Raw genomic sequence first — 27,682 nt, forward strand, 5'->3', positions numbered from 1 at the left:
TGAGGTAAGGTCTTTTCTCACAACTGTGCTCTTCAAAATCATAAAAGAACACATAATGGAGAGAAACCCTATGAATGCCAGCAATGTGGTAAGGACTTTGCATGTCACAATCATCTTCAATTGCATAAAAGAACACATACTGGATAGATACATGTGAATGGAATCTGTCCTGAATCCTATTTCCCAATCATCTCCAAATATGTAAAATAAGACATCCTATAGAGAAACTCTGAGTTTAATATGTGTGTTCTTTAAAAACATGAGAAAAATCATACTGTAGTGATACTCTTTGAAAATCAGTGTCAGAATGTTTGTGCTTCATATAGGAGTAAGACTTTTTGTGTGTAATCAATCTGATTAAGTTTGTGGTGCATATTACCATAATCTTTGGACCTGAGGAAAAAACTGAGGGCTTATTGTAAATTATTCTTTAAACAAAAACAGTTATTGTATAGAAAAGAATTTTATAGTGTCAAAAATTTGTTCAAGCATCATGATACCTCTTATTATTTTAGTTTGAAGTAGCAAACTAATGGACAAACATTTTATGAAGCATTATTGGTTGGAGAAAGGGTATTCAAAGAAACATACATTGGTCCTGAAACCAGAGCCAAAAGAAAGTACCTTGTCTCTGAATCTAGAAGTAGTTAAAGAAACAACATCTCTCTGAAAACAGCCCAGCATTAAAAGGGGCCAGTAAACACACACTATTTGGCTCTCAAATCAGATCCATAAAAACAAACTCTATCCTTGTCCAACTGAGCACAAAAGCAACGAATCCCTCGGCATAAAATCAAGCCATCCCTGAGCTTTTTCAGGATCAGGGATTGAAATCCAGCAAAATCCCACCATCAAAATCTCCTTTGCTCTCTGTTATTAAGAAGTCCTATTTGAGCCATATGCTCATTCAGTATGCAGCTGTCCCTTCCACACTTTGCAGAGGTATTCATACTCATGTTTTCTTCCTTCTCAAATAAATCTGATTCAAGATTTATGTGAATACCTCTTTTACTGGAATGTTTCAGAAACTCCTGGAGTTGAGCCAATATACAATTGATGCCTCTGTTTGGGAACTAGTTCAGAAGATGACAGAGGAATTGGACATATACTATGAAATATTCCCTTGGGAATGGAGGAGATCAGCACCAGATATTTCTACTGGGAAACTTTCTTTTTTTTGGTTTTTGTTTTTTTTTTCTTCTGTTTTTTGAGACTGGGTTTCTCTGTAGCTTTGGGGCCTGTCCTTGAACTAGCTCTTGTAGACCAGGCTGGTCTCTAACTCACAGAGATAGATCCACCTGCCTCTGCCTCCCAAGTGCTGGGATTAAAGCTGTACACCACCACTGCCCAGCCTGGAAAACTTTCTTAGAAGAATTAATTTCTTTTACTTCAAGTCAATGTTCACTTTTTCTTTACATGAACCAATTTATTGTGTAAGTAAGCTGTACAATGATTCTCAGCTCCTCTTTTACAGAAATGAATGAATGTTTACAGGAGGAAAGTGTTCATGAGTGAAAAACTGTCTTAAAAGTTGTGTTCATTTTAGTTATGTGATGTTTGTGTGTGTCTCTTGTGTGTATTTGAATGTGCATTCTGTATCCACATAAAGATAATACCTTGGATATTATTGCAGAAGAAATTACTGGAAGCTGTCAAACATCTGACATTAGTTCTCACCTAGGCATGACTCTAGTGCCTCATATATTTTTAGTCTATTTATATCTTTTTGAAATCTGGAAATAGGAACACACTCTTAGAAAAAAGAAAGTTCAATTCATGACAACAATTGGTTAATTTCTTTCACAGTTTTCTTTAGCTTTAAGTAAAAATTTTTTATCATAACCTTGAAGGAAGTAAATTACATACCATGGTTAATCAAGACTGGTGGAGATCATTGCATTGTGGTTTCTACATTGAAATATTTGAAGTATGTACTAAAGTGAGCTATTTGTGTGGCAAATCCATTTAGTGAATTCTATTTTGTAGTCTTTATATTACTTCTATGGATTTTGTTCATCTTTTATTGTGCCTTTACCAAGTGATGGGTATTTTTTTGCTATAATGTATAGAATGGTAAACCCATCATACTTGTTTCCCATTGGTTATTGAAGTGTCAGGCCATGTGGGAACATACTTTTTGAGTAAATCTTTTGGGTTGTTTCTGGATTAGATTTTTATCTTTTCAGGAATTCCCTTCAGCTTTTGTTTGTTATTAATCCTAGCTTGGATATCAATAAAAATTCAGAGTTAATTTTGAACTCATGGTGCTCATATGTCTGCCCCCTGTATACAAGTCCAAGGGTCGATGATAAACTCCAAATGTGTGTGGTTTTTCAATAGAATTTGACAATATTCACATTAAAATGACTGATAAAATAAATAATAAGAAACATGAAATACCTTATGTGTATTCAAAGAAGTATTTTCATTCATGTTTTATAGATGTAATAAAGTAGTATAATCAGCAATCAACTGTTTATCTGACACCATAATTAATGTTCTTTTCTTTTAAATTTTTTTGATCTTTATTGAGCTCTACATTTTTTGCTGCTCCCCTCCTGCCTCCTCCCTTCCCTTCAATACTCTCACAAGGACCAATCCTCCCAATTTACTCTGGAGATCTTGTCTTTTTCTAATTCGCATGTTTATTAGAACTTTGTATGCCTCTTTAGTGTCCTCATCTTGTCTAAGTTCTCTGGTGCTGTGATTTGTAGGCTGGTTTTCTTTGCTTTATGATTAAAACCCACTTAATGACTAAGTACATGTGATAATTGTCTTCTGTGTCTGGGTCACCTCACTCAAAATGATGTTTTCTAGCTCCATCCATTTTTCTGGAAAGTTCAAGATGTAATCGAGGTTGGGATTCTAGTCTTGCCCATAAGAGTCCTTTCCCACTGAGTCATCTCATTGGTGCTCAAATTCTTCTAATTGAAGTTGAGTCTTATTTTCTTTTCAAATTGTAAATGCAATTTCATACAAGAATAGAGGACCATGGGAAAATTTGAATAGTCAGTCTGCTATGCATGTGAAAATATTCTTACCAGCACAGATTTTTTTAATTTCTTCACTCTGAGAACAAGACATGTATTTATATTTTCTCAAAACCAAAATTACATGCCAAAAAGTTGCATCATTTATTAAAGTTCATTGCCTCTAAGTCTGATAACCTGGCTTCCATATCTTGTTTACCCTAATACTCTTACAAATTTTTTCATATTTGCTGACTTCATCAGTTTTTATACACACTCCTACATCATCTCATTCACAAACAATTTTTAAACGAAAGGAAGTGTCTTTCAGTGTATTTGCAGTCAAATGACTCCCTAGGTTTAAGGACTAAAACTCACAAAGTGGAAGTAGATCATAGACCCCTGTTAATTTTCCTATCTGTGCTACATGCTCATCATGTTGCAGGTGTATTCACAAAAACACACTTCAAATATTTTTTTTAAAATATTTATTTATTTATTATGTATACAATATTCTGTCTGTATGCCTGAAGGCCAGAAGAGGGCGCCAGACCTCTTTACAGATGGTCGTGAGCCACCATGTGGTTGCTGGGAATTGAACTCAGGACCTTTGGAAGAGCAGGCAATGCTCTTAACCACTGAACAATCTCTCCAGCACCACTTCAAACATTTTTAAATGGATGGAATTGACAATGCAATAACAATGACTCATTTTGAACATATGAAATTATTTGGCCATTTAAATTATACAATTTGAAGAAATATTGTTATTTATCAATACAATGATGTTCCCTTTTAAGTCTTTCATTATGTTTTTTTTTTTTTTACTCAATAAGTCCTTTACAAACATTTCAGCTCAACATAGAGGTGCATGGCTCTAATCACAGAACACAGGAGTGTGGGTGGGTCCAATCTCAGTGAGTTTGACGCCAGCTTGTTCCACATAATGCATACCTGGCATCAATGGCTATGTGGACATATCCTATCTCAAAAAGATCACAAAAGACAAAGACTCCCAAATTATGGAAGTTCTCCTAATAAAATCTGCCTGGAGTCAGACTGATTTCAACCAACCTTTTAAATATTCCCTCACCTAACGAGAACTGTCTTAACAATGAAAATATGAAGCAATATACAAATTTCATTCACATTCCATCCATTGAATCTTTGACAACCATCTCGAGTGGACTTTATCCTTCAAGTGATGAGAGACAGAAGGAACAGTGTGACTACTCTCCCTTAAGAATTATGACACATGTGGGACCTGGAGAGTTGTCTCAGGAGTACTGCTCCTCTTGGGTACCCAAGTTTGACTCATAGCACCATATCTGATTGGACAGAACTCCCTGTAATTGGAGGTCCTGGAAATGGGTGCATTCTTCTGGCCTCTTAGGGTACAAAATGTACAAATACTGAAAAGATAGATCTGTATTTGATTCTATATTTTAAATAGGTTTTCTTCATGTGTCTGTTACCTTAAAAAGGAATGAAATTCAATCTAGATGTAGGAATTTGACCAGTGAGTGTAGCAAGTGTATCTCAGGTACTAGTGATGACCAGAAGACAGTGTCTACTCTCCTGGGACTGGAGGTACAGACAGTTGTGAGCTGTCTTATGGATGCTGAGTATCAAAGATTCTCTGGATGAGTCGCCAATGATCTAAGAGCTGAGCCTTCTTTTCAGCCTCCTGAACATGTCATTTATAACAGTAAGGTATAAAAGGCTGATCTAAGTTCATCTTAACTCATCCTTGGCCCAGAAGAAATAAAGGACTGATAGTATTGGAAACTAACTTAGTCTTTGTTCTTTTTTTGTCTTTGTTCTTAAAGAATTCCTGAGCCCAAATGTTACTCAACTGAGGGAAAAATACAAAACAAATAATCAGGAAACAAGCTGAAAATGTAAGTCTTTAAAAGATAGTTGGTGGCTGGGCGATGGTGGCACACTCCTTTAATCCCAGCAGTCGGGAGGCAGAGGCAGGCAGATCACTGTGAGTTCGAGACCAGCTTGGTCTACAGAGCTAGTTCCAGGACAGGCTCCAAAGCTACAGAGAAACCCTGCCTCGAAAAAAAAATCAAAAATAAATAAATAAATAAATAAAAATAGTTGGCTATTTAACCAAAGCAATTGGCCATAATTGGAACATAAAGACTGACTTCTCAGGTGTACTTTTGCTTGAGTTCATTCTACAAGGTTGTGAATGAATCATTCTTGGCTGGCCAGAAAAAGCAATCATGTTGTTATTTATTGGTGGCACCTACTAATGACAGTAAACACATCAATTTTATATTCAAAGTTCAAAATTTTCTCTTATCCTGATTTTTGTTTATAGACCATAATCAATCATCATGCATTTAAATAACTCAAAATTCTGAACTATCAAGAAAGAACTAAAAATGGGGAAAATACCATTCTGCAGTAGAAGTCAGCAATCATATCTCTGAACTCAGAACATTATGGTAAATTTCTGTATGATATAGTGCACAATAGCAAAGGAGATCAGTGTACTGACTAAGAAAGGACATTTCTGTGAAGGTGTTGAAGATAATTCCCAATAATGCTGTCTAGAAATTATTCAAGATGCAGTCATGTCGAGTTAAAGACCAAAGGTGGTCTTCAGCCACAAACACATGACCTTAACACCTGAGCGTGTCTGTCCTGGAGAATCAAGTCAGGGCTCCACACATTCTTTGATTTTTTTTTTTTTTTGCAGAAATACAGGTGTATAACCAGCAGGTTCATAACCTAGGCTCTCAGGTCAGCAAGAGAAAGAAGATACCGTATGAGTAAACTTGATGTCTCTTTATTTATTTATTTATTTATTTATTTATTGGGGATTTTCGAGACAGGGTTTCTCTGTGTCTTTGGAGCCTGTCCTGGAACTAGCTCTGTAGACCAGGCTGGTCTCGAACTCACAGAGATCTGCCTGCCTCGGCCTCCCAAGTTGATGTCTCTTTAAAGAACTCCCTGTTTTCTGCAAATGCTGATTTAGAAAGCCATCTGTAATAGGAGGCGAGCCTCTGATCACAGATCTCCAGCATAGCCCACCAAATAAAGGCAGTTACCGAGAAGCTGCATTTGTCTATGTAGTTTTGTGTTTAGATTCCTTTTCCAAGGTATTTCAGATTTTATCTGAAAATTTTGGCCACACATTGGAATGCCATTTTTATTTTTTTTACTTTAAAAATTATACCTTTAATTATAGAATATTGTTAGGATAATACAGCCATAGACAAGACACTAGGATAACTTACCAATACCAAAGGGATCCGCTCTCCACAACCACAGAACACAGGCACAGAGTGTCTGGGTATGTGCAGGAACAGCCAGGGGCCTGCAAACAGCAGGCATGCAAACAGTATTGGTGAAGTGTGACAAAGGCATGACTTCCACAGAGCTCAGCACTGGGAGTGGGCCGCGGATGACTGCAGGAGGGAGGGCACTCAGCTGGTGCAGACAGGTATGGGGAGATGGGAAGGCAATCAGAGACCCTCCCTGAGCCTTTCGTCTACAAGGCAAAAGCAGCAAATGGCACACTAGCAAAACCTTTAGGCTGGAGGTGGTGTTGCAGGGCTGGGGGGATGGGGACCGGGTAGAGAAAGGGGTAAAATGAAGTTGGATCAGAGGTGCTGTCTTCTAAAAGCTACTCCCAAGCAGACACTTACAATGACTCAACCAAGTCATTGGCTACATACAGATGCCATATCTGAGTTTAGTTACCAAGAATACATAAGTCACCTAACGGTTAAAATGTGAATACCCACAGCAGGCTAGATGTCGTACAGAATAGAAACCACGTGCCTGCCCCAAGTTCATGCTCAAATGGGAGGGGCCAATCGGAGTGCTTTTCATTTGGTAGCTTTTGAGGCTGTCACTAGTGAATGACACGGTAGGTGTCACCCAGCTTCACTCACAATGACTCTGTAGTGAAAGCACTAAATGCCAAATCCCAAAGAACTTCAACAAAAAATTTTTTTGTTTTTTCCAAGACAAGGACTCTCTGTGTAGCCCTGGCTGTCCTGGAACTCTATCCTGTAAACCAGGCTGGCCTTGAACTCACAGAGATCTGCCAGCCTCTGCCTTCCAAGTGCTGGGATTAAAGGCATGTGCCACCCCCAATCCCCACCCCTGCAAAAAAAAAAGGTTTCTTGAAAAAAAAAACATGTTAACATTTGCAAGTCTGCACTAAGCACCATAAAATGCACTGGGCCCCATCCCCTTCCATCCCCAGGGGACGGAGTAAGCACCAATATCAGGGCTACTCATAATTCCTGCCTGGGCTGAGATAAAGAGAACTGAGGTACTGGGCGACACTGGGCAACTCTCACTGTAACTCTTTGTACCTGGAGGCGGGAAACACACTCCTCTTTAGGCTTATTCATTTCTTCTGATGAGGCCAAAGAGGTTTCATCACAGGAGAAGATAACTCAGTCTGAGAAAGGGCAAAGGACCTAACTGTCCAGTCATTGTCTCACAACTGATGGACACATACGAGCAAGAGTTTAGTTCTGTACAAAACCAAGCCTTACAGGAGAGTGCACGCCTGCGCACCAGTGTTCAAATTCTTTCCCATAACACAAGAAAAGTAAAGGAATTCTCTCACATGGAGTATGCCTACAGTTCTATCTTATGGTCTACATCACGTAAGAACATGCTGATTCTTAGGAATTCGGTCTCTGCTATTAGAATACACACTTCACTATACATACACATTCCTTTAAGCGAGCTATGATAAAGACTGGGGCGTGGCCCTATCAAACCCTAGAGTTAGCAGTACAAGGGCGAGTGACCTAACTGTTAAAGTTAGATGGCAAAGGACACAGAAAGGACTGTCGCTCCCTGGGAAGGGCTCGGTGCTCCCTTCCCTGAAGGAGTCAACCCACTTCTACTCCTTCCATCATCACCTGCGGTCCTGTCCTTTCCTAAAGGCAGTTTCCACACTGCGATCTCTAAAGTGATTTCTGAAGACAATTCATAAACCTGATTAATGACAGCATCAATGGGTATCTCTTGCTAAGGTCACCACCATCCAAGGGCCCTTGGTCCTCAACCTTGTACCCTTCTCCTTTCACACTGTGTCTTCGGGTAGCTTTCAAAAGCGTGCAAGCTATATACAAGTGAGAAACAAGGGAAGTGATTCAGTCACTGCTTTCAGCGTGCAGAATCCTGTGCACAAGAAGGCAAGGTACCAATATGAGCTACTCAAGGAAAAAGCCCTTTGGAAGGGAAGTGCATGAGCCCGGCCACTGCGGTGTGTGAACAGTGGCTACCCAGGACAAGTCCGCATGCCTTCTTCCAGAGCAGCTGCGGCCACCCTAGTCCAGTTCTACATTCCCACTACAGTCTTTTGGGGCCAAAGATACGAGAGGAAAAAACAACTTTTTAAAAACCTACTCCATTTCCAGGACTAAGCATCCACCAGCATCTTGTCCTATGGTCTTCAGCTTTCAAGTTACTAGGAACGGGGGCTGCTTCTGATGAAGCGATTCTTGTAATAAAACCAGTGAAGAAAACTAACTATTTTGGAGAAGGGGAAAACTTCCCCAACGCTGTGGGTCGGAATTTCAAAGGGGTCGTATTCTACCATGTTTGAAAACGTGGCCAACAATAAGGAAAGTCAATCTAAAGGAAGCTCACTGATATCAAATCAAATATAACTACCTCCACGAGTCATTTCTTACTCAGGAATATAGGACTTAGTCGGTATGGACTCTGTTGTGTTTAATAAGAGCTGAGCTCCGGCTGAAACTCTTGTCACACTTGGTACATTCGTAAGGCTTCACTCCCCTGTGAACTCTTTGATGGGTGATGAGGTTGGAGCTTTGTGTAAACCCCTTTCCACACTGCACACACTCGTAGGGCTTTTCTCCCGTGTGAGTCCTCTGGTGCTTAATGAGATCTGACCTCTCCCCGAAGCTTCGCCAGCACTCGTTACACTCATAGGGCTTCTCCCCGGTGTGAATTTTCTGGTGTGTGATCAGATGGGAGCTGTGGCTGAAGCTTTTCCCACAGGCCATGCACTCGTAGGGCTTCTCTCCCCTGTGCCTCTGCTGGTGCTGGACCAAGTGCGAGATGCGGCTGAAGTTCTCCCCGCACTCGTTGCAGTGGTACGGCTTTTCCCCGGTGTGGATTGTCTGGTGCTGAATGAGGTGAGAGCTCCTTCCAAAGCTCTTCCCCCACTCGTTGCCGTCATAGGGTCGCTCGCCCGTGTGTGTTCTCTGATGCTGGATAAGGTGGGAGCTGCGGCTGAAGCCCTTGCCGCATTTGTAACACTTGTAGGGTCTGTGTCCCGTGTGCGCTTTTGGTGTCGATTGAGGTCTGAAATCTGACTGAAGGCCTCCCCACACTGAGAACTGTAGTAAAAAGAGCAGCGGGGCTGCGTTCCCAGCACCCCGGCAGCCTGCTTATGCCCCGAAATAATTACACGGACACTGTATTCTTTTAATCACTGCTTGGCCCATTTCTATCTAGCCTCTTCTAGGCTAACTCTCGCACCTGGACTAGCCCATTTCTAATATTCTATGTAGCACAGCTAGGTGCGCTTACCGGGAAGATTCTAGCCTACGTCCATCCTGGGTCTGAGCTTCATCACATCCATCTTCCCGGGAGCTGGGAGCATGGCGTCTCTCTGAGGCGTCTGCTCTTGAGAGGAGAGCTGTGGAGTCTGAGCTCACTTCCTCTTACTCCCTGCGTTCTGTTATGTTTACTCCTCTCACCTATCTTCTAACCAATGAGAGCCAAGCAGTTTCTTTTTATTTAACCAATGACCTTCCTCCATCAGAGAACATATGTGATAGCGGATGCCTGTGTGAACTTCTTTGTGGGCCAGCAGGTCAGTGACCTGCTGGAGAGGGTAGCTGACCCACTCCTCTGCAGTCAGCTCTCCCCACTGTCTTTCGGACCTGTCCCCACTTTCAAAGACTTCTTCGCTTTCCAGGTTCTTCTCAGCATCCCCAATAGGCTCTTCGGACATGGTCACAAACTCCACATCTTCACTAAGCTCTTCTTTCGGGTTTGTTTCGTTCTCGTTCCTGATCTGACAGTCCAGTGAGACAACATTTCCTTAATTCTCCTGCATCACGTCCCTGTAAAGGTCTCTTTGTGTAGGATCCAGAGGTCTCCATTCTTCCTGAGTGAGGTACATGGCCATATCTTCAAATGTCACAGGGGCCTGAAATCACACAATGCTTCCTCACTACTTAGCATCTAGGAGTTTAGTCCCAGCCTTTCTTCTTGAAATTAGAGACATGGTTAGAAATGTCGAGAAGGCATTGGCATTAAGTCTGATCTGGGACCCAGCCATGAGCAGGGTGGCTGCCATCTCAGGCTCAAACGTTCGTCTCCTGGGACAGAGAGCAGGAAAAGTAGCTAGTAGACAACGCTGAAGGAGAGGAAAAGCAGGGAGCGCTGCATGGCTAGAGGTCCTGCCCACTCCCTAGGGCTGGAGTTCAGGTCGCCACCAGGTATGCAGGAAGGGCCCAGGACTGGTCACTCTCCTCCTTCTCTGACCCCCGAGCGAGACCCGCTCTCCGCGTCTAGGTTAATACCAAGTACATGCAAGGCTAGAGTAAGGGAGGACAGCCCCTGGCTAGGTGCCCCCCAACTGGGGGTCAGGCGGATGCTATTAGACAGAGGCTTTCAACCCAGCCCTACAGAACGCCTCTGCTCTTCCCGAATGCCATTTTTAAACAGTCTTGTTGCGGGAGGTCCTCCCACTCCTCCAGCCTATCACCGCTGAGGTACCAGCCCACTGGGGCGTGGTTTCTCTCCCTTTAAAAAAGCGGCCACTTCCCTCTCCTCTCTCTCTTCACTTCCTGCTCCGCCTGTGACTAGACTCCTTTCCTGGTTGCGTAGAGGGCTGTTGCCTGGGACAGTGATCTGTAAGTTTTTTCCCCTTTAAATAAATACCACCCTAATAATCATAACCCCGAATTGGTGTGGCATTGTTTGTGACTTACGCCTTCACAGTCTTTTCTTTCCTACATACCAGTTCAAAGTAACTACATTAAGGCTTTTAATAATTGAAAATTCTTGACCAATATATCAGGCTTATTACTAACTACCTGTCACATTTTTAAGTTAACACATATTCTCCACATAGTAAAACATTTATTAGCGTGACACAATCTAGACATGCTCCCTCTGTCTCATGCCTATCTGCTGGCCAGTCATTGCTTTATTTAAGCAAATTGTGTGACAATTCTTCAGAGTATACAACAGAATAATCACCCCACCACAGATGTTCCTTGTACATGAGATTTGCTTTGCAAAATATTCAAAACCTGTCATGAAGCTGATATCTTTTTTACATCAGACCTACTCAAAGCTGAACATGTGTGTTACAAATATAAACCAGCATAAATAACCATAGAAAGACACAGTCAGAGCTAGCAATGAATTGTATGTACTATTGTATGAATTTGTATGTGCTATTGTACAACTGTGTGTGTATGTTTGGGCATTCTGTGTGTATATACTTGTGGAAATATAAGTATGTGATTGTATATATGTGTGTGTATATATTTGGAAGACAGAAGTGAATCTCTGGTTTCAGGCCTTTGATTTGATCAAACTTTTATTTTCTATTTCTTTTCAGATAGGGTCTCTGATTGCTTTGTAACTTTCCAAGTAGACTAGGCTAGCTGACCAACAAGCCCCAGGTACTCATTTGTCTCCATGTCCCTTTCCCATTACTAGTGTTAAAAGTCCTTGTGACTTTTTTCGTTTTCTCTTCAGCATGGATTCTTGGGCTCAAACTGAGTTCCTTCTTCTTACAAGAAAATCTCACCTGTCTTCTCAGGCCTCTCAACTACAGATATTCTGTCAGCATTGTTTAGTTTTGGTTTAGTTTGTCAGATAGTTCCATGTAGCCGTGAGATTGGACTCCAAGTGCTTTATCTCCCTACCTATCTATGTACCTATCAATCTGTCTTTCTAATTTTTTTGAGACAGTATCTCAAAGTGGAGCGCTCAAATTCTCCTACTCTAATTAATCAATAAATTCCAGGAATCTTCTTGTCTGCTTCTTCCCCTGACCTGGAATTACAGGCATAGGCATCCAGAACCTGACATTTTATTTGGGTGCTGGGAACCCAAAATCAGGTATCTAATTCTTGCACTACGGACTTTAACATCCCCCCATGCCCCACTGCGATCTCCTAGAAAGCAGATTATGAAAACAATGTGAACAGATGGATAGATGTTAGATAAACTGATGACACAGAATGGCTAGCAATTGTGAAGTCTAGCTTTAGTGCTTAGGAGTTCATTGCCATGGTTAGAGTTTGAAATTGAATTGAGCCCATAGTTCACATGCTTATTGACTTGTTTTTCCCAGATGGTGGTACCATTTGGGGTTAGTGTGATCTTTAGAGTATAGTTGGAGGAAGTAGGTCACTGGAGATGTGCCGTGCAAGTTATATATTTCCCTGGCCTTTCGTGTATTCCTTCTCTCTGCTTTCTAGTCCCCATGACATAAAGAAACTTCTCGGTAACCTTTCCAGTCATTGTGAATTTCTGCCTAATGGCACAGGACTAAACAACTGTGAACAGTTGTTCCCAGAAGAATGCCACACCTACACTGGGCCTTCTGCAAGAATAATCAATTGATTAGAACTTTTGTGATTCTGGAGAGGTTTGGATGATGTAGGTTTAGAGCATAATTATAGTTTATCTTAGATTATCTTTAGTCCCTTTAATAGTTATTTGTCTTAGCGTTCTATTTTCTGTACTAAGGGATTTTAAAGGACTTCTCAACAAAGTTATTGATTTGCAATATGCAGAAAAAGTAACTTTGGATATTGAAACCACATAATTAATACCAGATGATGTAGAATTGACTCCATTGTTTTTTCAGGTTCAAGATATAATCAGGAATAGGCTTTGTCTTATATATATATAGCACACATTAGATCCCATATGGGTCTGTCAGGTCCTCTAGCATAAGGAAATGTAGAAACTAAATAATTATTGTTTGGAAATGTGATGATGACATCAGAATTCATAAAAATATCATGTCAATAGCAGGATTGAAAAAGTTCTTTTCCAGGAGCTGGAGAGATGGCTCAGAGGTTAAGAGCATTGCCTGCTCTTCCAAAGGTCGTGATTTCAATTCCCAGCAACCACATGGTGGCTCACAACCATCTGGAATGAGGTCTGGTGCCCTCTTCTGGCCTGCCGGCATACACACAGACAGAACATTGTATACATAATAAATAAATAAATATTAAAAAAAAGAAAAAGTTCTTTTCTATTGCGTGGGAACAAGCTGTATAACAAACACCACTGTGTTTGAGAACTAACAGATGTCATGACTTTGTCTTTTTCTACTTCCCATGTATATTAGATTCATGTATGCCTCTTTAGGGTCCTCATGTTGTCTAGGTTCTCGGGAATTGTGAATTTTAGGCTTGTGTTTCTTCGCTTTATGTCTAAATGTTACTTATGAGTGAATACATACAATATTTCTTTCTGGGTCTGGGTTACCTCAATCAATATAGTGTGTTCTAGATCCATCCATTTGCCTGCAAATTTCAAGATGTCATTATTTTACTGTGAAGTACTCAGTTATGTAAATGTAGCCCCCTTTCCTTGTTCATTCTTGGGTCAAGGGACATATAAGTATTTTTCACTACCTGCTGCCTTGTGATTTGGATGTAGCGCTCTCAGCTCTTTCTTTAGTACCAAGTCTGCGTGCACACCACCATGCTACCTATTGAAGTGAGAAACCACAAAAGTGTATTTAACAATTTATTCAGGGTTCAAAGGAAAAATAAACTCAGAAATAGAGAACTAGGTAGATGCCACTGTTCTAGATGCTCCTGTCCTGTAATTCTCCCAAGAGCTATGATGACCAACAGCCAGGATTGCACCAGTTCTGACTAACAAAGAGAGAACATAAACTTCTACTCCCTTTTTTTGGTCATATTTACAGAGAAAAACATACCCATGGTAAGTCATGCCCAATTGTCATAGACTATCTAAAATATATCTCAGCTTGACCTTGAAAATATACCTAATATAACTACAAGATGGATTATAATTGATGACTACTAATTTATATTTCATGATATTCTAATTAGTTGATATAATAACTTTAAAGGCCTACACATTTGCATTGAATTGTTATATAAGGTATATAGGTACAATACTTTGATTGAGATTAAAAACAAATATATGTATATATATATATATAATTTTCTAACAAAACAACTGTAAATTTGTATCAATTTACAAAAATCTATATCAATATAAACTGAGATTACCCAAGCACCTCCCAAAAATAGACCATCCAAAGGAAATGCTTAACATTCCAACCATTTTAGATAGGATCACCTGCCAGCACACACTCACCAGGACACCCCTAGGCAAATGTCAACCAATCAGGGGTCCTGAACCTTAGAAACCCCTCACCCCCACCTTGACTACTATCAAAACCAAACTCTAACTCAGTTCAGAGCTCTCCAGTTATTCCAATACACAGGACATGCAGAGAGACCGAGTTTGCAAACTTGCATAAAATAAAGGCTCTTTGCTTTTATATATAGGACTTGATCTCCTTGTTGGCTTTTTGGAGACTGCATATTTGGGCATGACATATTTATGTATTTCAGCATACATATTTACCCACACTTAACAAGGATGAGGTTGGCAGGGAATTGTGGCAGGGATGGAATAAAGAAATAAAAAAAATGATGTATTTTCTTTTGATTAACAAATTTTAAAGATTAATTTTAAATTAAAAAGAGGGGCTAGATAGATGGCTCATCACTGGGTGTTTTCACAGAGGACCCTGATTCCATTCCTGGACCCTGCATGCTAGCACACCATTTGTTCTGATTCAAGTCCCAGGTATCTCATCCCTTCTTCTGCCCTCTGTAGGTACTGTGCATAGGCACATGCAAGCAAAACACTGTATAACTAAAGATTTCTTTAAGGTTAGAGAAAAGAAAAAATGAAATTCTCTACAGTGATGTCCTGACCCTGAGACAGACAGCAAGCCAGGTCTAGTTAAAATGGACTCCTTCTTACCTTGCATGGAAGCAGCTGTGGCCTTCTGTCTTGCCACCCTGCTCAGAGCAAAACCAGCTTTGCTCTGAGAGTAACAGAGATCATCATAACCGTTCATCCAAGAGCACTGTATAGAGGGCTTTTAGGTGACTTTTCCTTGAAGTTTTCTGGTTTTGTGTTCTCTATCTTTTGTGTCTGTGAGATATACGGTGTTGGTACAGTTATCTTTTAGATTGATCATCAAGATTGACAATCTACTTTTCACAATGTCATCTACTTGATTTTCAACTAAGACCTTATGGTAAAATATAAACATGCCAGAGTCAGTTCTTTCCATCATTTGTCTAATTTACGTATGTTCCTACAAGACTTCGTGCTAAGATTTCCTAAATATCTGTTTTTACATTGGAATCATGTTCACTAGTGGATTTGTTAATTTAGCATGCTTAAGAAAAGGGAGAACATATCATGAGTGTGTTCAGACATCCTAAGGAAAATCCCCATTCTTCCTTTGTTGAGGAAAAACACTGTTTTGAAAATAACTCCCTTGCACTTTGTGCCTCCAGCAAGAATAATTTTGTTTTCATTTCTTTTGTCTTGGCTGTAGAAATGGCTATTTTTGGTGGTCAAACTGACTACCTCTGGAATTAATCAATACACAAAGAATTAATTATACCTGAGGGAGATTTTACTTAAAGATTTTGGAATGGGAAAATCCTCCACTAATCTGGATAGCTTGAAATAATAGGACCCACCTTTAGCTGCTTGGTGGGCATGCACACCTTTAACACCTTGACACAGGAGCAAGAGGTGTGGGACCCTCACCCCTTCTTATCAAAGGGAAGAGAAGAAATTTCCTAGCAGAATGTTTTCTCAGGAAGATAGTGGAATTCCCCTCTCCCACCTGCAAGATTCCAAGCAGAAGGTCACCTAGGTCAGCCCAGCCAGCCACCTGGTACAGGCTGTTAAAGATGGCCTAACTCAAGGACAGTGGCCTTGCTCTAAGAACAAGGAGAAAGCTGACTTTACAGAATGGGAGGAAGCAAAAGTCCTTGTACCCATGCTAAGGCAACATCAAAGATTCTCTTTGTAGTTAAGGCTTTAAAAGCTTACCCCACAGAGGAGATACAACTCCTCTCTACCTTTCAGTAAGGGGGATGGAGATGAGTTCCAAACATGTTTGCATTATGCTGATTAAACCTTGCTTATTACAGACTGGACCTATCTGGTGGTCTCTCTCTGGTGGTCATAATCTGGGCACAACAAGAGGCACTGGGATTTTCTGAGTTTGAGACCAGTCTGGCCTACCGAATGAGTTCCACACCTACACAGAAAAATCCTGTCTTGAAATCACAAAAGCAAGAAAATCTGAATCAGCTGGGCGGTGGTGGCACACGCCTTTAATCCCAGCACTTGGGAGGCAGAGGCAGGCGGATCTCTGTGAGTTCTAGACCAGCCTGGTCTACAAGAGCTAGTTCCAGGAAAGGCTCCAAAACCACAGAGAAACCCTGTCTCGAAAAACCAAAAAAAAAAAAAAAAAAAAAAAAAAAGAAAATCTGAATCAAACAAGATTATGATCTAATTTTAACCTTCTCACCTTCTGGTAGCAGCAATTGCATATAAAGTATATTGAAGTAGAAAAGTCTCTTTTTTATCAACTTGCACTGGCTACCAAGCTCATTCCTTTAGTAGTACTAGAGACTACTTCTTTGAAATTTCGGTGAATACTTAAAATCATTTGAGACATCAAGCCTCATGGGCTGAACAACTACTGGATTCTTCACTTGATTTTTGGGAAAAGGCTGAGAAGCAATCTACGGAATTCTTTAATTGTCATTTTTAAGTAGCTATTTTTAGACAACCTGAAACACAGCTTGTGAAACATTCTACTAAGCCCACTTTTTTTTTTTTTTTTTTTTTTGGTTTTTTCGAGACAAGGTTTCTCTGTGGTTTTGGAGCCTGTCCTGGAACTAGCTCTGCAGACCAGGCTGGTCTCGAACTCACAGAGATCCGCCTGCCTCTGCCTCCCGAGTGCTGGGATTAAAGGCGTGCGCCACCACCGCCCGGCTAAATACATTTTTTAAAAAATGAATATTCCTAACATTTTGGAGGGTCCCGCCAAGCTAGGCCAGGCCCTTTCCACTTCACAGGCCATGTGTTGGAAGGCCCCTACTCTATAGTTTGAGCTCTCTACACCATGCTGACAACTGGCTTCTGGGCCACAGTGGCTGTGTCTTGATGAGTCCCTTTTCTTATCTATGCTATAGAGTTCTGGGGGACCCATTCATACTTATTTTTGTCGTTTTCGGATTCCCGCTGAAGTCATGAACTCACACCGGGAATTCGAGTCAGGTGGCAGTCAATCCCGTGGGATCAGGCTTGGCTGAGTTGGAGATCTGTCTGTCCTGGGACACCAGGCATCCAATATACAGTTGAGGACATGCTAAAATGGACGTAGGCCACGTGGTTGGGCATAGACTCTAAAATGGACACTTACAGTTCAAAGCCAGGTCTGTTGTTGCCCCTATGAGCCTCTTTCAAAGATCTTTTTAAATTGAGCTTGTCTGATACAAATAAACAGAGCTTACATATATATGTCCATGATTTTTGGCTTCTGCACTCTTGCCCCCCCTCCCCCACTTAGTAGCCAGTGTCTCTCAGCACCACAGTGCCAGAGGCACTGGCCCCTCTCCAACTCCCTGAAACCCACACTTCCCAACCCCTCCTGTGGAGCAACATTCTTTCCCCCTCCCTTTCCCAAGTCAGAGGTTCAAGGTCAATTTCAACCTTCCCCTCCCCCTCCCACCTCTCTGCACTCCTGGATCCCTTATGCACACTGGGCTAGTCTCTCCCCTGTTCCCTTTTCTCTTCCAAATCTATCAGGTAGAAAAGTAGCTGCTTTCCTTTTCTACTAATAATTCTGCTTCCTCAGTCAGAACCAGATATTAGGGAAAAAAAAGTTGAGGATGGTCCCCAAATTCCTATATGGGAATTGGTGAAAATGGCCTTTAAAGTTTTTAATGCCTGAGAGGAATCAGCTGAGTCTTCCCGACAGACAAAGCTACAACAATCTACAGGCCCAGGCCTTAGCAGCTGCCCTAAGATCACAGGAAGGGGGACAAGGGAAGCCAATCATAGGGCTGTATCAAGTGTGGCCTAAATGGTCTCGTGGCACGATATTGCACTACACCTGCTCCGAGGTTCTGCCCTATCTGCTAGCAACCTGGACACTGGAAATCACAATGCCACAATACAGACTTGTCCTTTATGCCAAGCCATGGAGGTCCGGCCTCATCACTCACTATCGGCAAGTGAAGCTGTGCCAGCCTTCAAATGTCTCAGCCTTGCAGAGGCTGCCCAGATTTGGTTTATCCCGTAACCTTCGCCTAGCCTAGGGTCATGATACAAGTCGCGGGTGAGTCCATTACTTTTATTCTCACTTGGGCCTTAAGTTTCCCTTACCAATTTTACGCTTTTACAGGATGGATAGGAGTGTTTTCAGTCTCCAGGGAAACAGCAGATGCGGTGGCTCAGGGTCATGGAGCTAGTGTCAGAAGCTCTCAACATCTCCTGGACAATGGGACTCATCAAACAACAACTAACCAAGCTCTTCACTGAACTCAGGTTATCTTGGCTCTCGCCTGAGGGCCACCCCACATTCCCCTACGGACCTGAGCTTTTTTGAGTTGCTTCATGGCAAGCCCTTTCTCCTTAACCATCACCTCCCAGTTCAAACTCCTCCACTGGTGGGGTACCTACTCTAAGGTACCTTCTCCATTCACATACTGGAAACAAACTAAATATCCCCCAACCAAAAAATGGACAAGGAAAATGTGGTACATTTATACAATGGAATACTACACAGCAGAAAATAACAATGTCTTGAATTTTGTGAGCAAATGCATCAAACTAGAAAACATCATTTTGAGTGAGGTAACCCAGATCCAGAAATAAAATTATCACACGCACTCACTCATAAGTGGTTTTTATGCATAAAACAAAGAAACACAGTCTACAAATCATAATTCCAGAGAGCCTCAACAACAATGAGGACCCTAAGAGAAATATACATGAGAAGTAGAAAAAGACAAATTCTGAGTAAATTGGGAGCATGGGGGTCTTGGGAGAGAGTCGAAGGGGAGGGGAGCAGAGAAAAATGCAGGGCTCAATAAAAATAGATTTAAAAAATGACCCTTCAATGCGTAGGCAAAATTTTCACATAAAATCTGAAATAACTTGGGAAAAGATTCTAAACACCCAAAAAGCATAGTCAAACACAGCTTCTTTGTAACTGCCTTTTTTGGTGGGCTGTGTTTGATAGCAGTGACCAGAGGCTTGTCCCCTTTAACAGAGGGCTTCCTGTCTCAGCATTGGTGACAGATAAGGCAGCTCTTTTAAGAGATCCTAATTTGGTGATTATGTGTCCTCTTTCTCCGCCTGACCTGAGGGCCCAGGCTATGATCCTGCTGGCTGCTCTCCCTGTATTTCTGTAATTGAAAGAATGTGTGGAGCCTGATTTGATTCTCTAAGACAGACTCTCTCTGGTGTGAAGGCCATTAATTTACAAGTGGCTGCTCTCCCTCTCTGGTCTTTTGTTCAATATGGCTGCCTCTTGAATAGTTTCTGGGCACCATTATGGGGAAGTACCTTCAAATCCTTTCCAGAAATGTCTTTTCTTAGTCAGTACACCGATCTATTTGGTTACATTCAGTATAACCTATTAAAATTTACCACAAAGTTCTGGGGCCAAAGATAGGATTGCTGACTTCTACTGTGGAATAGTATTTCTTTTTTTCTTTTTTTTAAAAATATTTATTTATTATGTATACAATATTCTGTCTGTATGCCTGAAGGCCAGAAGAGGGTGCCAGACCTCTTTACAGATGGTTGTGAGCCACCATGTGGTTGCTGGGAATTGAACTCAGGACCTTTGGAAGAGCAGGCAATGCTCTTAACCGCTGAGCCATCTCTCCAGCCCCTGGAATAGTATTTCTTGCACTTCTAATTTTGTGTCCAATTTATTGATAGTTCAAAATGATGAGTTAGTTAAATGCATGATGGATAAATAGTCTATAAATAAAAGAAAGGATAAAAGAAATTTTTGGCCGGGTGGTGGTGGCGCACGCCTTTAATCCCAGCACTCGGGAGGCAGAGGCAGGCGGATCTCTGTGGGTTCGAGGCCAGCCTGGTCTACAAGAGCTAGTGCCAGGACAGGCTCCAAAGCTACAGAGAAACCCTGTCTCAAAAAACTAAAAAAAAAAAAAAAAAAAAAAAAGAAATTTTTGATGTGTCAGCCTACAAAAGTGATTTCTTTACTGACACCGCAAGGTGGTGCCACCAATAAATGAAAACAATGTGGCTGTTCAGACTGGCCAATTATCAACCACCTACAACCTAGTGTGGCACATGAATGAATACGTGCATATATCCAAGAATATGTGCACATGAAAGAAATGATCTCACTGGTCTTCACAATGTGACATAAAGTGTACTTGTGCAGATAAAGACCTTCATTAAATTGAGGGAAGGGATTGAAGTAAGACAGCAAGATCTCCCAAAGGCTTACAAATCAGTTGGTAGTCTGAAATGACTGCATAAGAAAGCTTCCTTTGGAGTACTGCAGATGATTTAAAAGCAATCAGCTGGAACTTATTTGTTTCTTAAACATGTACCACCGGCAAATGTAATATCTTTGTACAAGTTCAGCAATGTGAGGGTTAAATCATGTCGGAACCAAACCCAAGGCCATTTTCTTGTGTTATCTTCTACTCGTTTGAATTGTGGAATATTATAGAGGTCACTGTTCATTTAATTCCAAAAGAATACTCTTGCTTCCCTCTAAGGAGAAATACTATTTGAGTAACTATTTAAGTAATATAAAAGCATGTGTAATGGTATTATGTATTGCTAGGCTAATTATATTTTAATCATTTATTAACTGATACATTAAAATATTAATTGTTTAAACAGTATACAAAGCATAAATGAAAGGATTACTGTTTAAGGTGGGTTATTTCAACAAAAGAAAACAAAGACTCAATGTATAAGATTAGCATATTTTTGTCAAACTATAATTATTGTCATTATTTAAATTCAAACAAAACAGGCATTCTGTTTCTTAACTTTGTTTTTACTTCATGTATAGTATAAATCATTGGCAAAAATTTCTCAAACTAACAAAATTAAGCAATTCCCTGCATTTTTACATTACAATAGCACATTTGCAGCTCATCTTTATAACAAACCTTGGGGGCTGGAGAGATGGCTCAGCGGTTAAGAGCATTGCCTGCTCTTCCAGAGGTCCTGAGTTCAATTCCCAGCAACCACATGGTGGCTCACAACCATCTGTAATGAGGTCTGGTGCCCTCTTCTGGTCTGTAGGCATACACACAGACAGAATATTGTATACATAATAAATAAATAAATAAATAAATATTTTAAAAAAAGAAACAAACCTTTCTACAAAAATCTTGATACTTTTGTTCTCCACATACTGACTAAATGAACATTAGAAAACTATTTAAAAGTGATTGCCGCAGCTAGATTTATTTTTTTCTGCCCCTCATTTTTCATTGCTGAAGCTCTCACTTCCATCTGATTTATGAGACTGCACTAGTTGATTAAAAGCAGATGGAAGAAATAGGTGGTTTGACATAGCCTAAGCTGTAATTACATTTTGTTTTATGATGAATGCAATACAGACTGTGACAGTACTTTAGGAGTGCCTGAGCTTTTTGACCATTGTTGTCATCATTCATTTTGGTTTAGCACAGTGACCTCATGCACAGCACTGTTCCTCTATATGCGAACATTTAGGTCATTTGTACATTTAAGCCACCACAGAAATACCTGCCATAAACATGAGAAGTATAGGAATACTTCTTCATTCTAATTTCAATAATATGCATAATATGCTGAGGAGATTGCTGTGATCTACAGTAATTTATGTCATTTTATGAGTACTCTGTATATTATGAAGACACATAAACACAGGAATATAAAGAGAATGTCTAGGCATTACAAGTCACTGTGTTTCCTATGGTAAAGGTGCTGGCCATGGGGGTGTATGTCCAAAAGCTCCAGAATACACACACTAAATATGTGTAATTTTCATCAACTCTAACAATACAACATGATGTCACTTAATTTTAGTTGATATCTGTGGGAAATCCCAACCTCCTGCTATCAGAGTCTATTTCCCATGATATTACACAATCTCATGTCACATTCAGATTCATTGTTAAATTGTGGAACGTGCATTATTTTCACTGTTTGTTTTCTCCATTACATAATACTGAGTGTAGAATCTTTTAGATGAAAATAAGAATGTATTCTTTGTCACTATCTTATACTGCAGTCTTCGTTCTATGTCTCTTTACACTATTTTCCAAATCCACACGCAAGAATGTTTAGAGTCCAGGGTGCATGATCAGCACATGAATGAACAGAACCACACTGTCTTATGAGCCATCAAACTCCCAGATCTGTCAGCTCAGCCAACCTGCTTTTCCTGTTCAGAAGGCAATGCACCACTACTTACCATGGCATGACTTATGGTCTCCCTCACATTTCCCCCAGAGCATCATAACTAGAGCACCATAAGAGGAGAAAGCAAGAATACCAAAATCTACTTCCCAATGGTGCCTCTTACAATCACCCTTCTGGGCCTCAGGAAAATAGCAGCTCCCCTACTAGATGAGCAGAGATCAAATGATTAGACTGCACAGGCTTTCCAGCTATGGCCTTAGACCCTAGGGGAAGACAGGAGTCTCATCAAGAAAGTTTGTATTTTAGTAGAAACTCTTGTCAGTCTCTCAGTGCACTTCCTGTTATTTTTCAAGATACAGTGTTCCTTGTGTGCATAATCTACTACACACTCAATGTTCAGTGCAGAATATCCTCTGCATAGTAACTCCTAAATCCTGATGCCAAACAAAGGTCATATTTAAACAGTAACTTCTGTTAAAGCAAAAAGAGGCCATGAATTAGAAAACAATGAAGAAGCTATGGAAGGGCTTAGAAGAAGGATGAAGCAGAGGGAAACTAAGCAATTGTTATCTCCAAAAACTTATTTTAAAAAGTTGAAATAGGGGGGCTGGAGAGATGGCTCAGTGGTTAAGAGCATTGCCTGCTCTTCCAAAGGTCCTGAGTTCAATTCCCGGCAACCACAAGGTGGCTCACAACCATTTGTAATGAGGTCTGATGCCCTCTTCTGGCCAGCAGACATAAACACAGACAGAATATTGTATACATAGCAAATAAATAAATAAATAAATATTTTTTTTAAAAAAAAGTTAAAATAGGTTTTATGGCCATGTGCCCTAGAGTTGAAACATTCATATTAGAGCACAAGTTTTAGCCATACATTTTCTCTCAAAATGTTCATCTTAAACCTGTAATATAAGAGTTCTTTTAGGCAGGCTCACAGCATTTTATCCAGGTCTATTTTGTTCACACTAGTGGACCTTCTGAAATTTGGTTCCATAATAAGTTCCATTCTTTACCTAAACTCTCAAGTCCCTGGTCTGTGTAATCTAGAAATGACAAGTCAGAACATTTATCAATTACAATATATTTTGTGTTTGTTCTAATAAATAAAGCTTGCCTGGAGATTAGAGGCTGGAGGTAACCACTATTGGATGACAGGATCTGACAGAAAGTGGTTCATGCTATTAATTCTAGCATTTGGGAGATAAAGACAGGAATATAAGGTGGGTGGAGACAGGATCTCATCCCCCATTTGGTCTGATGATTTGGAGAGGTAGAAAGTGAATTTGACTGCTGGTTGCTTCTCTCTTCTGACAGCTGTTCCCCAATATCTTCTCTGGGATTTTATTAACAATACTAATTAGGGCCATGCATCAAGCAATCATCTTAACTACTTATTTCTAAAGTGTACTACTTTCAAAAGATGGAAATATTTGTGCTCCTTTCTGTCTATAACTTTTTGTGCTTGGACTGCACATGGTTTAAAGTTGACCTTTAAATTCAGTTCTTACACAAGGGGGCACTCATTTACTGGTATATATTTTTTTCTAACTGACCAGATGAGGCACAGTGTTGAAGCAGTTGAAGGACTTTCTATCCGGTGCTGGGGAGCAGAAGGATAGTGAGTTCAATAAAATTCTCAACTGCATAGTGTAAGGCAAGCCTACTCTACAGGAGGCATTGCTCTAAACAGAAATAAATAATCAACATAACTTGTAAACACAAGAAAGAAATTCTTAATGACCTGGAAACAATGGGGGACAGAAAGAAATAAGAGATTAGAGCAAGGATAAATTTAAAGGAATTCAAATTTAAAAATTAAAACTCACAATTGTTTTTTTAAAAAAATATATAATTAAAAAAACATAGCTCTATTGACTTTCCAAAAGTTAAAATAATCCCTGCACTGAGGGAACGGCAGTAATAAGCTATTACTTCAGCCTGTGCTCATGTGTACCGTCAGCTGCTGAGACCTGTCAGCTGACACATGCAGTTACAGCGAATGGATGGAACAATGACAGCAAGGTTGAACACATCTGTATGAGAGTTCCTTCTTGCAAATTCCATATTCTTTGGCTCAATAAATCTTCTCACATTGTATACAGAAATCTGGTCTGACTTCATTTACATGACATGGATCAATACATGTTGGGAAAAAATAAAATCACATATCCATCATAATCATGTCTTCTTTCATAATGGTGACTCCACAACTGTTTGACTTCAGTGTTTCCCCTATAGTGTACACAGTAAACTATTCCACCTATTATGGTATGAAGGCAAAAATCATGCTCCACACACAAATCCTTTTTCTATTACTGAAATGGAAAGTTGACCATATGACTCAAATTTTTAATTGTATGACTAAGTGGTGAATGATTTGTTCAATCTAAAAATTTAGTTGGTTTAATCATGAGAACAAGGTCATTCCCCTGGGGAACAATGGAGTGGGATCAAGGGAACTTGATCCAAAATAAGAACTTTTGATTCAGAAACATTATTCTACAAACTGGAGATACTTATGTTCTAAAATTAATGCACCTTCCTCTGGATAAATTATTCCACAAAATTAAGTTTAATAAAAAAAAAATCTCTTTAAAAACTGCATGCACCTGGGGTGGTTAATTTTTAAAAGAGGAGCCAGCCTGGAAAAAAAATTTTGCATACCATATAAAATGTCATTTTTAAGTCTCTTTTGTGTTCAGACCCAAGGTTATACTCTGAACAATTTAAAAAGGAACAAGAGAACTTAGGCAGTGGTTGCACATGCCTTACTTCCAGCACTTTGGAAGCAGAGGCAGGTGGATCTCTGTGACTTCAAGGCCAGCCTGGTCTATAAGAGCTAGATCAGGACAGGATCTAAAGCTACAGAGAAATCCTGTCTTGAAAAACAAAACAAAACAAAACAAAAAACTAACAACAACAAAGAAAAAGGCACATCTAACCACTTAGGCAGATGGAGATTTACAGAGCAAAACTATCTTTTTGATCATGCATAATGATCAGAAATTCTAAAAGAACCAAGTCTAAGTTAGATTCTGGGACTGTCAATCTTTAGTTCTTCTGGGTCATGAAGGGTGATGAAAAGATAAACTTATTATATCAGCCTTTCCCACCTCACTATTATTAATGACATGCTCATGAGGCTGAAGACTCAGCATTTAGAACACTGGATACTCATCCACAGGGCCTAACATTGATACTACGTACCCACAGCTGTCTGTAACTCCAGACAGAGCATTAGACACCACCTTTTTATCACCACTGGTACCTGGGTTGTGGGGCTATAAACCAAACTCGGGTACCCAAGAGGAGCAGTACTTTGAGACAACTGTCCAGTTACCATATCTGTCATTATAATGTGGAAGGTGAAGGTGTCCCACTGTTCCTTCTGTGTCTTAGCACATAAATGCCCTCTAGATGGTTGTCAAAAGATTCAATGGATTGAATGTGAATGGAATATCTATATGCTTATGTTATTGTTATCAGTTTTTTTATGTGAGTAAAGATACTAAAAAGTTGGTTGAAATCAGTCTGAGTCCAGCCAGATTTTATTAGCAAAAGGTTATATTATTTGAGATAGGCTCTTTCTTTTAGAATTTTTGAGACAGGATACTTCCTCATAGCCATGGATGGCATGAATTTATGATGGGGAAGAAGCTGGCCTCACTATGATCAGGCCCACCAACACTCTGGTGTGCTATAATTATAGCCATACACCTGTAAGTCCAGTTGAAATATGTGTTTCTAAAGGACTTATCATTGAGTCAGAGAAAAAAATAATAAAATAAGATTTAAAAAGGAGCATCATTGTTTTGATGGATAGTAACTTTTCGCAAAATTCTATAATTTAAATGACCAAATCATTTCATATGTTCTCAATAACAGGTTATTTTCTTTGCATTGTTAATTACACCCATTTATAAATGTTTGAAGTGTGACTGTGTGAATACACCCGTGCCATGATGTGTATGTAGCACTGACAGGAACACCAACAGGGGTCTATGATCTACTTCTGCTTTGTGAGTTCTCGTGATTAAACCTTTGGAGTTATTTGACTGCACATGACCTCAATGGCACTTCTTGTGAAGTGAAGAAATATGAGAAAATTTGTTGAAGTATGGTGCATAACGCAGAGATAGAACCCAGGTCAGACATAGCAGCAATGAACTTTACTAAATGTGGCAATTTTCTGGTGTATAATTTTGGTTCTAAGAGTGTTATAAATAAATGCATAGTCCTCAAAACGAACAAATTTTCTTGTTGTAATATTTCTTCAAATTGAAATTGAGCACCACTGAAATGGCTCAGGGGGAAAGGACTGTTGTGTGTAAGACTAGAAACCTATCCTCAATTTCTATAGAACATCAAGCTGTGGTATTAGATACACAGTTGTTTGCTGATTCTCATACATTAGTACATCCATATCAGATAAATGAAAATCTTTGAATACACACATGAATTATTTAATGTTTCTTATAATTTCTTTTGTTAGTCATTTTAACATATACATTGTTAAATTCTCTTGAAAACCCAGCACATTGAAAGTTCATCATCTACCTCTGGACTAGTACTCAAGCAGAAGACAAATGAGCATCCTGAGTTCAAATGTATCCCTGAGTCATTACTGACATCCAAGGTAAGATGAACAACAAATAACAAAATCTCAAGGGAATTTGTGAAAAGATGAAAATCAAAACCAGAAACACAAACCACCACCCTTATGAGTAAATCATGATCAAACATGGCCTGGTATTTCATTAACCAATGGGAAAAATTATATGATGGAGGCTCCATTATATACATTACAGTAGAAAAATACCTATCACTAGGGACAGACAGAATAGAAGATAAACTAAAGTCATAGAAGTAATATAAGGGCTACAAAATAAACTTCACTAAATGGATTTGCCACATATACAGCACACGTTAGTGACTCCCTCAAATACTTTAAAATAGAAACCACAATACAATGATCTCCTCCATCTGTCTTGACTGAACGTGGTATGTAATTTACTTCTTTCAATGCTATGATAAAAAATATTTTTTCATGAAGCTGAAGAAATCGGTGATGTTTAATGTCATTAAAATTTTTTCATGAATAGGAATTTCTTCATGACTTCTTTCCTATTGCAGACTTAAAAGTGTTCTAAATAGAATTTAAACATTTATAGCACTAAGTCATGGTGAGGTGACTAAGAAATATTCATTCCCAA

General features: G+C 39.8%; 1 protein-coding gene and 1 pseudogene across 1 annotated transcript in view; both read right to left on the reverse strand.

The window, feature by feature from the left end:
• Positions 1–8,665: 8,665 nt before the first annotated feature.
• On the reverse strand, positions 8,666–9,942 carry LOC121442759 (annotated as a pseudogene).
• Positions 9,943–10,164: 222 nt separating this feature from the next.
• Positions 10,165–27,682, reverse strand: part of LOC121442770 (zinc finger protein 120-like) — a 28,700-nt gene continuing 11,182 nt past the window's right edge. Inside the window, exons 5-6 of the mRNA XM_041644386.1 lie at positions 15,000–15,063; positions 10,165–10,312 (exon numbers count right to left, since the gene is read on the reverse strand). Of these exons, the coding sequence (XP_041500320.1) occupies positions 10,165–10,312; positions 15,000–15,063 (212 nt within the window). The remainder of the gene's footprint in view (positions 10,313–14,999; positions 15,064–27,682) is intronic.

Source organism: Microtus oregoni, unplaced genomic scaffold, assembly GCF_018167655.1.
Source record: "Microtus oregoni isolate MIOR12 unplaced genomic scaffold, Mior012 000095F_ref0000231, whole genome shotgun sequence".
NCBI classification, from domain to species: domain Eukaryota; kingdom Metazoa; phylum Chordata; class Mammalia; order Rodentia; family Cricetidae; genus Microtus; species Microtus oregoni.